The 18,173-nt window shown below is 43.6% G+C and overlaps 2 protein-coding genes across 2 annotated transcripts; both read left to right on the forward strand.

The window, feature by feature from the left end:
- Nucleotides 1–866: 866 nt before the first annotated feature.
- On the forward strand, nucleotides 867–7,569 carry LOC306753962 (CAAX prenyl protease 2-like; the record flags this gene model as incomplete). Its single annotated transcript, XM_079237875.1, has 8 exons — nucleotides 867–976; nucleotides 1,128–1,230; nucleotides 5,910–5,993; nucleotides 6,517–6,595; nucleotides 6,683–6,850; nucleotides 6,951–7,022; nucleotides 7,204–7,266; nucleotides 7,349–7,569. The coding sequence occupies 8 exons, from the start codon at nucleotides 867–869 to the stop codon at nucleotides 7,567–7,569; spliced, it is 900 nt and encodes a 299-aa protein (XP_079094001.1).
- Nucleotides 7,570–14,042: 6,473 nt separating this feature from the next.
- LOC306750734 (uncharacterized protein) lies at nucleotides 14,043–17,604 on the forward strand (the record flags this gene model as incomplete). The annotated part of the gene is made up of 2 exons (XM_079234205.1): nucleotides 14,043–14,472; nucleotides 15,683–17,604. The coding sequence occupies 2 exons, from the start codon at nucleotides 14,043–14,045 to the stop codon at nucleotides 17,419–17,421; spliced, it is 2,169 nt and encodes a 722-aa protein (XP_079090331.1). The 3' UTR covers nucleotides 17,422–17,604.
- Nucleotides 17,605–18,173: the final 569 nt, after the last annotated feature.

Raw genomic sequence — 18,173 nt, forward strand, 5'->3', positions numbered from 1 at the left:
TTGCATCATAATTTGGTTGTTTGGTTGTTGTTTTTTTGGACCCAACATGAAGCTTTGAAATATAGTACAATTTGATACATTGACTGTTCCTGCAACAATTAATTTTGGATGCACCAATATCATTGGATCTTGTATCTGTGACACTGGGGCTGATCTATTCAATTAAATGATATATGTATATACTAAATACATTATACATTATGTGTATATATACACATTAAAATAACAGTAAATGTATATCGATGTATTCATTTTGAATTTCTTTTACAAAGTTTGGAAAGCAATGTTTGAGTAAAGCCTGATGTTAACTTACACAAAAAAGGATGATCTTACCTCCACACAGTGAGTCACACAGCTTATTAATTTAATACTGGTGTCGGATCGGCCGATACTCAAAGGCCAGGTATCGTATCAGGAATGCCGAATATTACAGCCTCAAATGTATTTTTTTCATCTTGTTGCACTGGATTGCAGTAGAAAGTGAAAAGTTCCTGTTATTATAGTACATAATAAAAAAATGAAAAGTGAAGGCACCTCTGGTTAACCTTACCCAGTGGAAACATAGCATATATCTGTTGAGTGAATCTATACAGTGTGTGTGTGTGTGTGTGTGTGTGTGTGTGTGTGTGTGTGTGTGTGTGTGTGTGTGTGTGTGTGTGTGTGTACACGCACACCTGTGTATGTCCCCTCCCAGCGTATTAGAGCTAATCCGCTTGACTCTGCAACACAGATCTCCACTTTATAGGGACATGCTAATCTTAAATGACAGAACTGATCTGTTAGCTGGAGCTCAGTATAGGAACCTCCTGAAGCTCTGATAGAAAACCCTCAGCTCGGTCATGCTGGAACCAGAACATGACCCTACAATGCAGGTGGAGCACACCCGTACAAGGTGTTGTGTGTGTGTGCTAAGCTGCCTTCTGCTCGCCTGCCTGTACGTTGGCAGTTTGTACGTCTGGAGAAGCAGCTTACCCAGGTACACAACTCGCCAGCAGACATGTGACGGTGCTGTTAGACTGGACTGTTAAACTGTTTCTATGTGTGTGTGTGTGTGTGTGTGTGTGTGTGTGTGTGTGTGTGTGTGTGTGTGTGTGTGTGTGTGTGTGTGTGTGTGTGTGTGCGTGCAGGGACCATCCTAGTCTGATAAAGCGTCGCTGTGCCAGTGTGTTGCTGGTCTCTGCACTGTCACCTGCAGTGGTGAAGGCATGGATGCACTGGGCGGATGTCAAGGTGAGCACACATGAATAAAACACAACATTCTCTGCATCTCCTTTCTCTTCGATTTTCCAGTCGGTACTACTTTACTGCAATAAATAATGTCCTAACAAACCACTTAGAATTAAACTCCTCCAATTTAAACACTAATAATCTGATCTGGCTGGTTCCACACATTTGATGAATTTATACTTGAATATTTCCATTTCATTCTACTCGGAGGGAAATATTAAGTAGAGCTATAAACCTAAAAAATGTACAAATACTTTAATGACCACAAACTTCATCTTGGTGCAGCTAGGTGCACCATGTGAAACCATTTTAAACAAAATACTTTTACTAACAATGGAGTTTATTTTATGTTGCAGTATTGTTACTTCTACTTAAGTAAAGCATATTGATCTAACCGCTGATCTATAAGCAAAAATCACACAAAGAATATGCACCCTGTACTGATTATATAAATAAATTTAGCAGAGCAACATCTAGATCTTTGACAGACTTTGTCTAGTCACACTAAACGCATGCCATGTATCAACTATATGAAGCCAAATGATTTATATCACAATATAAAGTGCAAATACTATATTTTGGTAATATTAGTAACACTAACGTTAGTTTACTAGTGCAGGAAAGTGTCCCTGCTTCCCTATTAAAGTCACGCAGCGTTACACGGTGACTTTACTTGAGAAGACTGTGCTGTTATTGTGCTGTAATTAATGTACATTTGCAAATTGCTGGTAAAAAGGAAATATGAAGGAATCATAATGAGCTTCATTACCTTGTTGTTGCTGAAGTTGAAGTGAGGACTCTGGTCAGAAATGTTGTAGCTCTTGTTCCAAAATGTTGAGAAGCCTCTCCTTCCTCTATGTGGTCGAGAGAATAAGTGTCCATCGGCACACAACATTATAGTTACTGTCATCTTTTGTATAACACAACAGAGGAAATGCAACGTTGCTGACCCCCTCTGTCTGCGTGACAGCTAGCCCTAACGTCTGTGTTGAAAATAATGTTAAAACGAATTATGGTGTATTCCCGCTCAAAATTACTGTATTGTGATTCACAGCAACAGTTATTTACAGTAAGATTCACCCGGGAATGAATTTTGACCATGATGCATTGCAGATCTACAGCAACATGCTGTATAGGAGTTCTACAGTAAGAATATGGCCAGTATACAGTAATATTACTGTGAAAACTACAGAAACTTGTTACAGTGTACATAAAGTCCAAACATCTCTGCTGGTCCAGCTTCATGTATCCAGTGGTTCACATTCACAAAGAAAACATGTTCAATTAGTTTACAACTCTGTTAATGATTCAATTGTAAAACCGGTAAATAATGTGAATATAAAAATGATTCATAAACGCGTCAGTAATGAAGGTCCTATGTTTCTTACTGTTGAATAACATTGTTTATTACAGAACGAGCTCCTGTCGTTAACCTAAAATACTTATTTTATAACATTGATCATTTTATGAAAATCACAACTTAAACAGATTCCAGTACTTGAAGTCACCATCATGTCATACAATTGTATTAATACTCTATATATTTAATAAGAGAGAAGGGAACATAGATTTGATTTGATTTTTTATTCATTCATTTGAGGGGAAACCTGGTCACCAGGAGTACACCCATCATGAATAGGACTAATTGGAAATTAGTGTGTACATTTTTGGAGGTCATGTCATACAGTTGTATTAATACTCTATATATTTAATAAAAGAGATGGAAACATAGATTTACTTAGATTTTTTTTTTTTATTCATTCGAGGGGAGAGCCTGTAGTAGACCCATCATGAATAGGACTAATTGGAATATTAGTGTCCAATTCGTGAAAAGTCGTGCAGACTTGAAACCCTCCTTCTCACGTACGTCCACCGCACCAACTATAGCCCGTGGTGGATTGGCATGTTGGTTCTGTGGAGCACACTTGAAACCCTCCTTCTTACGTATATCTACCGCACCAAATATGGCTTGTTGCGGATTGGCATGTTGGTTCTGTCTATAACAAGACTTGGAAGTCATCTTCGCACGGGATATGTTTGGCAGTTTGTACACTTGTATGACGAGTTCGATACTAGAGATAAACTCTATGGGGTGGTGTATGACAAGTTCAATACGAGAGATAAACTCTATGGGGTGGTCAGTATGACAAGTTCAATACTAGAGATAAACTCTATGGGGTGGTGTATGACAAGTTCAATACTAGAGATAAACTCTATGGGGTGGTCAGTATGACAAGTTCAATACTAGAGATAAACTCTATGGGGTGGTGTATGACAAGTTCAATACTAGAGATAAACTCTATGGGGTGGTCAGTATGACAAGTTCAATACTAGAGATAAACTCTATGGGGTGGTCAGTATGACAAGTTCAATACTAGAGATAAACTCTATGGGGTGGTGTATGACAAGTTCAATACGGGGGAGAAACTGCTGAACTGCGAAGGTTGCGAAGGGTTTGGTGGGTCGTGCGGACAATGTATGACGAGTTCAATATGTAAGCAAAGAATCTCTCCCAAGCATCTTGTCTTATGGACGAACCATCAAAGCCACGTTGAGCGATATCGCATCACTAACAGTTCAAAGGCACATCAGGAGGGACGTTCCCTAAAACGTTCCATAATGACTCATTCCATCTCCATGGATACGACAGGGACGAGATTTTCGAGGGCACGCATGCGCTATACCAGGGATTCCCAAGGGTGCGCGAGCTGCCTCTAGGGGGTGCGCAAGAGGAAAAATGTAATGGTGTTCTAATGGTGCAATAATTAGTATTAAACATAATTTAAAAAAAATTAAGTAGGATTTTTTAATTATAAAAATTCCCTTTGTAAGATTTAAATTTAAAATTAAAAACGTACAATTTAATAAATAGATGAACTTCCGGTCCGGCCGCCACACTGTCTTTTACGTACACACTAGCTAGCCTAGCTTGTGCACCTAACGTCATTTCATTCATTCAGCAACATCCATGAAAATATGTTAAACTGGCTGAAATCGGGGAAGCTGTCAGGTGGGACATCTGAAGCTATCAGTAATAAAAGAGGAGAGGGACAGAGAGAGAGTGAGGAACCAGAGGCGAGAGAAACGGAGAGGTGCGTTGTGGAGAGACCGGGAGCACAGAGGCCCATCGCGGAGTCAAGGTGAAAAAAGAGGAAACGAGAGTGAGCATCAGACTGGGAAAAAAAGAGGAAATATGATGACAATTATCTGGGTCTGGGTTTCACTTGGATTGGCAATGCAGATTGCCCGAAGCCACAGTGCGTGTTGTGCAGTGAGGTTCTGGCTAACAGCTGTCTGAAGCCTCTTATTTGCGCCGCCACCTGAACACCAAGCATGCCAGTGCAAGTCAGAAGCCCCTTACATTTTTTAGATCAAAATTGGAAGAGTCACAAAACAGCCAAAAACAATTGCAGTCTCATTCATGTGTTGGGTCTAGACAAAACGCACTACGGACTTCATATCTGCTCAGTTACTGAATAGCAAGGAAGGGTCTACCTCACACAATCGGCGAAGACGTGTGCTTGCCAGCTGCTAAATAGATGGTGGAATGTATGATTGGAGAGAAAGAAGCTAAAAAGTTAGACATGATCCCGGTGTCCAACAACACTGTCTCGCGCCGCATCGATGCTTTGTCCGAAGACATCCTGACAACGTTAGTCGGTCGCGTGAAGAAGAGTGAGTTTTACTCTCTGCAAGTAGACTTGACAGGCTGAGCCACCTGCGCTGCATGTGAAAATCCTCATATGGACTCCTCCTTTTTTATTTATATCTGTTTCTGAGCCTATGCATGTGCCACTCTTTGTTCTTTACGTGGCTTACTGTGTTTAAGTAAATACATGTGAAATGCAATCTGCCTCTGAGCCTGTGCGTGTATCCTCGCTATCCTTATTGCTCTTTGAAAGTGACGCCTTGTGTAACTGAAATGTATACAGCGGACTAAATCTTGTAACAAACGCCACGCGCAAGCAAACAGTTCTCGCATTGGTCCGATTTTATGCGGCTATAAATAGGCTCTGTTGCGTTTTTTTTTTAAGGTGTGGGGGATTGGGGGTGCGTGAACCCGGTCGGGATGTAGAAGGGGGTGCGTGGCCTAAAAAGTTTGGGAACCGCTGGTCTAGTGAACATTACAGAGCACAGCAAGTGATATGCACTCACTAAATTGCATTTTGCTGAAGTATTAGATTGTCCAGTCCATTTATATCAATAAGACTAGGCTCAGACATCTCAGTATAGCACCAAACTACATCCTCCAAAATGAAACAGTTAATCAACACCTCTTTAAAACAGTTATGGCCTTTATGAAGGTATGATTTGTTGCAAGGCTGCAGCTTTAGAATGCATTAGTTGTTGTGTCCCTAATAAACTGACAACTGAATGTGCATACACTTATTGTCTGTGCCCAAAAACCATACAGCAGGAGCACAGTTGAGCATAAAACCGGTAGGAGGTCAAAGGTCAGTGTCAGTCAAGCTGCTAGGGTTTCAGGTCTTTCTCAAAGACCCTGCACAGAGGATACTGAACCCTGACCGTCCAGGTGAAGGGCCGTGGCCTCACTCCTGGGGGGATATTCACTATTTGCATAAGGAGTTTTGTGAGGTTAAGCCTGGGGTCACACTGGGTTGACTTCATAATCACTTGAGGATAAAACATTATCTTTATAAAGCCGCATTCTGCTCCTCCAGGTCGATGCGTCTGTGTGGGAGTTGATGGGAGTTCGTTTGGAAGGTCTGGTTCCTGCAGCCGTGCTGCCACTACTACTAACCATGGTATGTCCGAGAGTCACAACCCGGATTAAACCTTAACAAAAAACATGTTTCTGTCTTTCCCAACCTCTTGTAGAGAATAGTTTTTCTGTTAGATGTCCAAGAATTCAGCGAGATGCAACTTGAGCACCTGCTTGTCGCAGTTGATTTCATAAAGGCATCACAGGGTTTGGCTAAGAGCGCTGATTTCATTGAGAAGTCTGAGACCAGATTTAAAGTCTAATATCCAGAGTTCCTGTGAAATAACATTGACTTTTTAAAATTGCTTTTACGGCCATATTTTTCTTAAGTCAACCCAAAAACCTTTTACCTCGTGGATCCTGTTTGCCTCTTAGCATGTTTTATTCAAGCTGCACTAGAGCAGTTTTGACGTTTTAGAGATTACATTTCCGTACCGCGTGGCTTTACAACCTCCCATGTGCATGTTTAAAGCATGTCCAAAGAAATGTGCCCTATAGTCTCCATATCCTCTTCTTTAATCATTTTATATATACTTCCACTGGATGTAATAAACAATAGATTTCAGGTATTTTATCTCGGCCCCTTGGTTCATTCTGCGATGGACAACCCCGAAGGCTTCACTGGGGAACTGCAGTCGGCACTCGGTGAGTTATATGTTCCGTCCCGGCTGGGGAGTTTTACATGTGTGCCTGCATGCATTTGATGTGTAAGTCAAGCCTTCATTTTCCCAGATGTTCAATCATGGATGTTGTGTGTGGGCGATGCAGTGTGGCTCAGGAACCAGGTGGTGGCACCGCTGACGGAGGAGCTGGTGTTCAGAGGGGCCATGCTGCCCATGCTGGTGCCCTGCACAGGAGCCACAGCTGCCATCTTCACGGCCCCGCTGTTCTTCGGTGTTGGTATTTGTAACCAGATTTTCAGGCTGACGATAAGTCATATCACATGTTGGCAAGGGCTTTATTATGTATTTATTCAGAGCTACTTTACTTGTCGTTCTAGCCCATTTACACCACATCATAGAGCAACGGCGCCTCCACCAGGACAGTATGAGTGTCCTCCTCGTGGTGTCAGGTGAGTGGGCTTTTTAAACTCTCCTCTAAGCAAATTCATTCAAATAAAGTTAATATTCTGTCACATTGTGTGTGTAATTTTGGGATTGCTATACGAGTAAAACACCTTTTCGTACATGAATTAATTAACTTTAAATGTGACACGTTTCATGGGGGAAAAACTCTGTGCTGTTCTGTTGTAGGGATTCAGTTCTTGTACACAACTGTGTTTGGTGCCTTCACTTCCTTTATATTCATGAAAACTGGTGAGAGATGAACAGCACATTAACCACATGCTCACGTACAGTACACGCCTCATTACAGTGAATCTGTCATCTCTTTCTGAAGGTCATGTTGTGGGTCCAGTTTTGTGCCATTCGTTCTGCAACAGTCAAGGGCTGCCAGACATCAGCTCTGCCCTGCAACACCCTCAGCGAATTGCTCTACTTTTCTCGTATCTGATGGGGCTGCTGATCTTTCTGGTGCTACTCTTCACGCTGACAGACCCCTTCTTCTATGGTGCCGTTCCTGTCTGCAGCCTGGCTGACCCTGAAGCGTCTGCACGCTAGATTCAATTCAATTAAATATACTCCCGCTCCTAAAACTACGATGGATTTCATTTTATTATATGTTAATAAAAAAGTATTTTTTTATAGTGTGTGTGCATTTATAGGTGTGTGGGTGGGTGTGTGCATGAGAAGAGAAAGATCCCAGCAAGTCAGACATTTCCTGCAGGGTTGGAATTATTTCCTACTGTATTGAAACGCAACACCAGTACAACTTTCACTGGCTGAGAGAGAAAAAGTGTGTGGGGCAGAGAAAAACAGATGAACTGTGAAAGTGAACAAGTGAGACGGGAAGGCAATGGAGTAGACAGCAGGGGAGAAAGACACATATGGAGAGAGGCAGACAGACAGAAACACAGAGGCCAAGTAACACTCCAAAGCAACCAAAATGGAGAGGAACCAATACGAAAGTCACATTGTTAAGACAAATAAGGCTATGAAAGACAGGCTTGTGAGAAAAAACTGTTAGAGCCAGAAGCAACACGGGCAATGCCAACAGACACTAAGGGAGAGAAGAGAAAAATAAAGGAGAACAGAAAAGGAAAGATGGAGGGGGAGGACGGGGGAAACGTTTGTGTGTCCCCGAGGAAATGTAGAATGCGGAGTAGCAGAGTTGACGAGGAGAGGGTTCGGACTGAGAGGTGAAAGGTTGTGTCAGACAATTAAGATTTATGAGTCAGACTGATGAGCTAATTATACAAAAAAATGTTTATAACCCAGACGAGGAAAGGCAAAGCAAGTTTACATCAACGATAAAGACTGGAAAGAAGGGGAAACAGCAAGCAAGCAAAAACAAGCAAGCAAAAAGAATGTCTAAAAGTATATATTGTATCGAATCCATGCAAAAACCAAAGCGTAAAAAGCACAATGCATTGATTTTTAAGGGATTATTATATCTTGGCTGGGACCAATTGCTATAGACATCCATAGGTGACTTCAGGTGTAAAGTGCTAATTAGTGTAATAAGCAGTTGTTGTTTTTTCCCTTAGAACAGATCCAGACTAGCCGTTTCCCGTCTTCATGCTAAGCTAGCTGGAGTGTAACAGCACCAGTTCCTCATTACTTCTAATAACAACTGGTCAAAAACTGCCCTTTCTACTGTCCTCATTTCTGTGAAATGTTGGAAGGTTTAAAGGGAACAAGGATGTTTTTTTCATATCTTTATTTATCCAAGAAAAATACTTCTCATCATGCTCTCTCTCTGCTTTGCTTTCATACATTTCAACTCAGTCATAACTTGGGATCTTTCCAGTACAACAAAGTCTTCAGCTGGCCACGCAGAGTTTAGGGATTTGGGGGACTTTGCTGCTCAGGATCAAGCTTGACAGCAGTTTTAGCCCGAAGCAACTGTATTACCTATTTACCTGCCCCTAATTTTTTCCGGGAGAATTACACTGAGATTAAATGTAACAACCTCCGATTTGGCAGACAGCAGAAATAATAGAGTGAAGACAAACAGACTGTTATTTAACTTACCCACACAGAGCTTGTCTGCAGAAGATTTTAGCATTGTTGTTAGGGAATGATTTACTTCCTTTTGCTGATGCTGAGTCAGGCAGTTTACTGTTTCTTTGCCATTTTTTTCAAAATAGCTTTTCTTTGTGAGACACAAGCTGACAATAGAGTTCAGGTTACGTGGTTGATGTGGATGTGGGGTACAAATGTAGTTTAAACAGGAGAAGTCCAAAGAGAATGGAAGGAAATGATGCAGAGAGAAGTCAGACATATGGTGGGTTATCTCAAAGGTCCTTCGCATCTGACGTCTGTCTGTTTCTGTTTCTTTGAGCCTTTGTCTCCTGCCTCTTTCTTGGGGTCTCGTCATCCTTTCTCCCCACTGTTAATCCATTTACCACTAACACACACACACACACACACACACACACACACACACACACACACACACACACACACACACACACACACACACACACACACAAATGGCTCCGTCTCTGGAGAAATATGACTGTATCATGAAAGACACAAAGTGTAAGATGTCTGTCTGTGCGTTTGTGTGTGTGCGTGCGTGTGGGTGTGCGTGTGCGTGTGTGTGCGTGTGTGTGTGTGTGTGTGGCTATGGAAAAGCTGAGCCTATCATCTGGAAAAGGAATAATCTGTCAGGAATTATGCTCTCCCAGTGCTCTCTCCATCTCTGTTTCTGCCACTCAGCAGTTCTTTAAACCTTAATAGTTTCTATAAGTCTGAGGTTTGTTTATACATGTGTAATTCTTTATGTGCAGCAAACTCCAACTGCAGTTTAGACGATCATGCATTAGTATCACCCGAGCCTTTGCTTAGCCTTTGCAAAGCTAAAAATTTTTTTGGGACAGATGCAGTGTGGCCACTGCAGTTTCCATCAGCGACCGTGTTTGTTTTAAAATTGCCATATGACTCCTAACCGGAATTTTAGGAGCAGCTGTTTAATGATATTCATTTTTTCCATTCTCCATTTTCTTTTGCCAGTTTAAAGAATTCAAGGCAAGAAGAGTTGTAGATGAAAATGATAAATTAAGACACAAATTAGATTTTCCAAACCCTCTCGCGGCCCAGTTTGTTGACAGTTTATGATCTGAAAATCTCAAATTTGTAATGGGAAGCTTTTAGGTGTGAACATGTGTGAAACTGAGCATGAAGGAATGATGACATGAATGAAAAGTGTGCTCAGTAAACTATTCCAAGGTTAAATACAGGTTAGTAAAGGTCTTCTGGCATATAGACGTATAGCTGCGAGCACAGTTCCTAACTCGTTTACAGCTATACCTCTAAAAGTGTCTCTTAGCTCTTTTAGCTGATGGTCCAAACAACTGTAGACATCAACTCAGAGAAGTATTCCTTCTGGATTCATCCATTCGACAGCGACCCCAGTCTGTTCAGATATTTGTGGTGAAGATTTGTTGACAGTCTGGGTGTGGATGGAGAGCACATGGATGTCTGCTATGAGAGATGAAACATATGGACCTTGTAGAAGAAGTGGATAAAAGTATCGTCTTTTTCCTCCACTCCACAGAAATCACCAGGAATGCCTCCACTCTATTATTTAACCACAAGGCCACAGCTAATTGCTTCAATGTGTGTGAGTGTGTGTGTGTGTGTGTGTGTGTGTGTGTGTGTGTGTGTGTGTGTGTGTGTGTGTGTGCGTGCATGCATGTGTGTTCATGACATAAGACACCCACGGTTGGGAAAAATTAACAACTGACATGTCCTGCTGTATTTGATATGGCACAAATGGTTCAGTAGGCCTGAATGGTACGTCTGAACTCCACTGACCCACGGTAATAAGGAAATGCAGTTTCCATGACATCAGTGTGGAAGCGCGGTGACCTCAAGACCAGTGGCAGTCCTTTTTTTTTTTGCTGAAAGTCAAGTTTTCATTTAAATATGAAAGCAAAGGCATGGAAATCTTGGTCTCTGTCTTAGTTATGAGTCAGGCTGTTTTCATTCACCGACAGAGAAACAGAATTGCAGAAGAGGAATATATTTTCCATATATACAATGGTAGTTGTGATTGACATGCAGTAGATTTAGTAGCGTATTGCCTGAAACTGTGCACTCTTATCCCTCCATCATGGCCGTCCTTTCACCCTGCCTTCGTTTGAAAGCACTTTTGCATTTCAACGTGGCTGGAATATTGCACAAAGTAGTTATTTTATAGCATAACAAAGTCTTTAGTCTTGTTAAATACATGTCACATGTTCTTTTAGTGAAATGGCCTAAAGTGTATATTCAAGTGTGAGCAACCCAGAGACCAAAGCTTTAGTAGAAACCAAAGAACATCAAATCAAGAACAGCTATTCAGCACAAAAAAATTGAATTTGTGGTCGGAGTGAAATGGAGCTTTGCAGCTGGAAGTTACAGTTCAAGTTGAGGATATATCAGAGCCAGTAACGATATGTGGCAAGTGGTTAGGAGTCAAGGAGCTAGACAGTAGGCTGTGACCTATGAGGTGGGGAATAGAGAGTCAGAAGATCTGTATGTTCCATTAGAGGTCTTCTGGTTGGGAGATAGAGCAGCCTGGAGGTACTGTAAGTAGATTAATGTTAAAGAGGGGGGACTGGGAGTGCAGGACTATGGAAAGGAGAAGTTGTGTCTGCTCTATCAATTACATTTTGGAATGTGTCTCTGGGGGCGTGGCAGTCTGAGCAGGAGGAGGAGTCAACCTGAACGATAGAACAAACAGACCAAGAGTGGGGAGTTTTGGGAAAAAGCTGGGGGTCTGAGGGAGAGATTGCTGACTTGGGAGCCCAAATATTAAGACTAAAAGAGAAGAGGGGGAGAGGAGTAGCAGGGAGACGATAAGGAAGGGGAGGAGAGGATACAAGAGAGGACGGACAAGAGGGATGAAAGAATAACAAGGAAAGGAAGAGCAGAGACAGAGGAGGATGGGGGTAGTCCAAGAAAAAGAAAATTAGAGGATAACAGGCAGAGGATGAGGGATGTGGAGGAGGAGGAGAAAGAGGTGGGGAACAAGACCAAAAGGCTCTTTAGGATCTCCAGGATCCTGAGGTTTTATGTTTTCTTCCCCCTAGTTCCGATGGTTGTTACATAACTAGAAAAGACTACTGAATTGTTTGAATGTATTGTATATATTCTGTCTGCCAAAACCAACAGGCAACAGCCAGCCGACGCATCTGGAGAACAGGGAGAGAGCACAGAGCACTACCGCTAATAACAGATTCAACTACACAAGTAGCAGCACTTTTCCATCTCATCATCCCGCGTTGAGACGCCACAGCGATATATGAGAATGACATCAAGCTGCCTAAATTGTGTTGTGGCTGGTCACACTTTCCACAGAGGACCATTGTTTGCCAAATCACTTTTCCACTTGTGTTGCTGTATTGTTCCACAATTCAGCTTGTTTGTTTGTGGTCATTTGCAGTCTCTCAGGCAGTTGCAGCTTTACATTACTGTGACATTCCCATCAACTGTTGGCTTCATTTGATATTCTTATTCTTATTTAAATTTTTAACTCAGCTTTGATTTTGCACCATGCGTACCCTTCATGGCGGACGGATCATGTGACAGCAGCGGAGTTACCCTCAATTTACACTCCTGCTCCCCAGCTACTGAGAGGTCAGGCTGATGCACATCTGGCATTTCCTGTTTCCTCTCCTCCATATGCCCCTGAGTGGTAGCCACACACACACACACTCACACGCACAGTGAAAAACCTTATACCCTTAGACATCTGTGCCAATACGAAGTTATTTTATAACAGCATGAAAATGAACTCACTCACTCACACACACATGTGCATAGTCCAACAGGTATTCCAGTTCCATACTCAAATGTTTCCATTGGACTGTTAAAGGTTCCAGCTGGTATGTGCTTTGTAGAAAGAGGGAATGACGGGTGGTGGCCGAAACAGAGACAATGGATCGGAAAATGGGGGACAGTAGGATAAATTAAAAAAATGAGATTAAGAGAAATAAATATAGGAACATAAAAACAACAAGATGCTGACAGGGAACAGGAGAATCAGGCAGAAAGACAGAAGGGGGAAGAGAAAAAAGAGGAGAAGAAGAAGGGGGAGACGATCGTTGCATCTCTCAGAGCTGACAAACACTTTCCACTCCTGTGGATGCTGTGCAGCCTGCAGTGAAGGTTGTGTGTGTGTGTGTGTGTGTGTGTGTGTGTGTGTGTGTGTGTGTGTGTGTGTGTGTGTGTGTGTGTGTGTGTGTGTGTATGTGTGTGAGAGAGAGATGAGAGTGCATGTGTGTGTCTAAAGCCATAGGCAAGTTGGGAGGGGGGCAGAATGGTGCCGTATGGTTTTCATAACTATCTGAGGGTTTTCAATTTTGTAACGCACACACACACACAACAATCCGTCAACCCCTCCTGCCGTCCCTTATACACTGACACATTTTACCAGCCCCCTCTCCCAAAAAACACACAATTCTTTTTCCTCTACGTAGCCTCCCCCCTTTCCACCCTCCCCCATCTTTCTCTCTTGCTGAGGTTCAGTCAGGAAGACAACTTTGCGGAGGCAAGAGAGCCCTGCAGGATCAGATACAGGAGAAGGTGTCCGATACTCAAATTCATCCCTTTCATAATTGGAGTCTATTTAACTCTTTTGGACTCACTTGAAAGGCAGATTGCTCCATTGAACAATTTTGGACCTTGGACTATACAGGTACTTCACTGGACTTTATTTTGGACTGCACTGGACTCAACTGGACTGCATTGGTTTATATTAAATGCATATAGGATCGGGGATAATCTGCTTCATTGTGGCAGCAGTGCTGGAAGTTTGCTGATGAATTGAGTTTGACTGATTCTGCACCGTAGGGATATTTGTCCAGAGCTTGGGCAGTTTGGGATTTATCTTCCTCAGTTTACTTTTAGTAAATTAGACCAGATTATTTATTCAAATACATATTTTTTAACAGGAGGTCAGAAAAAATAGTTATTTTTCCTTTATCAGGTTATTTATTTTGACAGTAAGGTTGGAGTACTAATGTTGGTCTAGTTTGAACCTCATGTCTTGGTGGAGGATGCAAAAGACCATCAGGAGCAGTAGCAGCTTCAGCAGCATGCCTCTCCCCTGTGTCCTGTGGCTGCTGATGGTCTGTCTGGCTCCTGGAAGCGAAGGCCAGAGGCTGAGGGAGACGGACGGGGAGCAGCCGGCAGCCAGCGCTCAGCTGGCAGAGAGAGACGCGCTCTGCCACCCGGAGGGATGCTACACTGTCTTCCTCCAGAAGAGGACCTTCAGGGAGGCTGGGCGGAGCTGTCGGGAGCGAGGTGGGACCCTGGCAACGATGCATACCCACGAGGCAGCGGGCGTGGTCCATGAGCTGCTGTCGGCCATCGAGGGAACCAGGTCAAGGCTTCGCGTCTGGATTGGGCTGCACAGACCGCCGCGCCAGTGTTCCACCACCCGAGCACTCAGAGGATTCGTCTGGGTCACAGGCAAAGTCTCACCTTTTTGACATTTGACCCTTCAGTGTCAAATTTTAGTGGAGCTATTTTTAGTGGATTTTGATAACTGAGCTCAGAAAAGAATTGCCCCAAAATAAGGAAAGGTACAGAACGGTACCAGGTTTCTAACAATCTAATGGAAAAATGTGGGCCAGTACAACTAAGGCTAAATCTGTTAAAAAATATTTAGTTAGTTAATCACTTGATGAAGTTAGTTCAGCTGTGTTGAGACTTACATGTGCCAAACTAAATGTACCAAAGCTAGAGGTCTTTGTTTACCATACATTTTAGTTTTAAGTGAATATGGACCTGTGATGATACAACAATAGACTTTCCGAAACTGGAATCAACATTGACAACCATTAGGTTTACTTCAATAATAAACTTTCACTCAAAGGCATACATAATTTGTAACAATAATCATGAATAGATTACGCAGGCCCCCGACCCTAACCTCTCTGTCAGACTTTGGTACCCGAGCCAGCCTCCAGCTCTGCACCGACTGGATGGTTACTGCATTAGCGACTTGTGTTTCACAGAGACGTAGCTGGCGCGACAGGAGAAATGAATTCCCTTTTGACCTCACTGCTACTCCTCAACCGGATTTAGTCATTACAGAAAACTTGACCCACTGAATGCCAGATTGTTATTTTATCTCTCAAAGTGTCTGCTTTGGTCTGAAGTTAGAACAAATATAACATTTTAAAGAGTTATGTGGCCAACTTAGCTGTTGTTGTTTTTCATCTGCCATGAATTAAAGGATTTGTTTCCCTATATTATAAAATTCCTGGCAGTATCTAGCGTTAGCAATGCAGGGATGGTTTTGGATTAATTTAACTAGGTTTGATATCGAGATTTATTCTTGTTCATATATGAAATGTGGAATTTAAAAAATTTGGCGACTCCTTGTGGCAGTAACGGAAATGAAATAAAACACTGGCAGACAACAATGCAGACTGCTGTAACCCCCGACCCAACCCAGAAGGAATGACAATGATGAGGGTAACATCAACATAGTCTTTTTTTTATCAAGTCAAATAAAACATACTACACATGGCAGCTTTAATCAAAATCTTAAGAATTAACAATTAAAATGTACCATAGATCCAAAAAGAAAATGAAATACCAGCAAAGAAATTTCGTAAACTAACAGAGGGAACTTCTATTTTTACTGACCGCCTTGTCTTCATCTTCCAAACAGGAGACCAGGACGGCCAGTTCACCAACTGGCTCCGTGAAGACACCCCTGGGACTTGTGCGGCCCCTCGCTGTGTGGCCATGACCGTCCACACTTCTGAGAGTGGACGTGAGAGCAGTGACAACTTCCGGTGGATCGACGGCTCCTGCGCGCTGCCGTTGGATGGATACGTCTGCCAGTACAACTACAAAGGAATGTGTCCACCCCTGGAGGACGAGGGCAGTGGTCCGGCTGTTTACTCCACCCCATTTCACCTGGTCAGCACACTGCTGACCCACGTGCCCTATGGCTCTGTAGCGGCTCTACCATGCCCTGCAGACGGCTCCGACCCGGAGCCTCGGGCTGAGCAGACGGTGCTTTGCATGGAGAGAGACGACAAGACGGTGGGCTGGTCCCGGGATGCCCCGCTGTGCACATCCAGTGCCGCTCCGCCGAACCAGGACTGGTGTAGCGAAGATCACGGCTGTGAGCAGTACTGTCAGAACACAGACACAGACTACTACTGTTTCTGCTCTGAGGGCTTTACGATCGATGTGGACGGCTACAGCTGCAAGCCTGATCCCCTGAGCCTAACAGACCAACCAAAATTATCCGCTGACTCTGCCGGTCCCACTGAGCAGCCGCATATCAAAGAGGTCTGTGTTGAGATGGGGTGTGAGTACGACTGTGTGGAGACACTGCGGGGCCTCCGCTGCACATGCCCTCCCGGTTACCAAATGGGTCCAGATGGCCGCAAATGTTCTGACGTCGACGAATGTCAACAGCAACCGTGTACGCAACTGTGTGTCAACATCCCAGGCACCTTCCACTGCACGTGCTACTCTGGCTACCAGCCAGATGATGACGATGGTGAGTGCGCGGACATCGATGAGTGCGTCTTTGAGGACAGCTGTGATGGCCCTTGTGAAAACACAGTGGGGTCCTTTACATGCCTGTGTAACCCCGGGTATGTGTTGGGCAGCGGAGGAGAGTGTGTGGATGTAGATGAGTGTGTGGGGGAGTCGCCCTGCCAGCAGCAGTGTCTCAACTATATGGGAGGGTACCAGTGTTACTGTGACAATGGCTATGACCTGCAGTCAGATGGGCTTGCCTGCCAGCCTTCGCCCGATGATGGAGAATATTCCACTCTGACCCCTGACCCCAGTGACTTCCCTCACATGCCCGAATGGGACCCTGACCATGATATTCTCTGGGCCACCTCATTCACCCCGGACCCAAACTTCGAAGCTGACACTAACTTCGACGTTGGCTGGCTGACAGAAGCCCCTGAAGTACTCTCCCCTGACATGGCTCATGGGTCAGACAATCATCTGAACCAATGGGATGCCGTATCACCAAAGCGATATCCGACAGTCCCATCACCAACGCAAAAAGACAACACAGGCAATGAAATTGATCATGAGGCTGAAGCTAAGACTGAAGGTCGTGACGCTAGAGATAGGGGGCTGGCTGACACTGCAAATGGCTCAGCTACTGGAACAAGGCAGGGTGAGGGATCTAAAGCGGATAGCGCAGAGGAGGCGGGAGCTGAATCTGCTGCAGGTGAACGGAAGCATGACAAGAGCTGGTTACTGGTGGCCCTGCTGGTGCCTCTGTGTGTGTTCCTCGTAGTGATGCTGGCTCTGGGGATCGTCTACTGCACCAGCTGTGCTGTGGACAAGAGCCTGAGCTTCTCAGACTGCTATCGCTGGCTACTCCCTTCAACGCCTCCTGGCAGGAGGGACGGCAAAACCCAAGCATGAACCCTAAAATAAACAAATACACACACAGATGTTTTTTTCTTTCACATTTCTCTTGTGTGTACTAGGGCTGGTCACTAAACCTACCATTTGGATATAATAGCCAACTCCTTTCTGTTGCAGACCCCTTGTAAATACTTCACTTTCTGATTGTGTTTTTAGAATTCAATAAAACCAATAAACTGATGGAATACTGTGTGGTTTTATTAAGGGCTTTGTTGATTCAAACAACAAGGGTGGGGGGTGCTGGAGGTTAGGGGAGATATGTCACGGTCTCCCACAAACCGGAACAAGTTCTCCAAGGTGTCACCTTGTCACGATTTCCGGTTGTGTGAGAGACCATTTTTGTTATTACACGTGTACAACGTTTACTTTGGCCAAATGATTTTGAGAAGTCTTCGACTATGGAAAAGATCTCCGACGAGGATGGGATTCGAACCCACGCGTGCAGAGCACAATGGATTAGCAGTCCATCGCCTTAACCACTCGGCCACCTCGTCCTGTGTCAGCAGCTTGAGGCATTATGAGTAATTATTTAAAACTACGTGAATGTATTATTTGTATTCTTTTGTTTGTTTTTACTGTCTACTGCTTTTTTTGGGACAGGACAACGTGTTTTTCATGCGTACCCGTGGCAAGATAATTACTATTTGAAGCGCAGCGAAAAGTCTGGTGCAGGTACTTTGTAATTGGTTGGTTTTACCATCAATCAAATTGTACAACCTGTGATTGGTTGAGGGGCGGGTCTTATGTTG

This window comes from Taurulus bubalis, assembly GCF_910589615.1.
Source record: "Taurulus bubalis genome assembly, chromosome: 2".
NCBI classification, from domain to species: Eukaryota; Metazoa; Chordata; class Actinopteri; order Perciformes; family Cottidae; genus Taurulus; species Taurulus bubalis.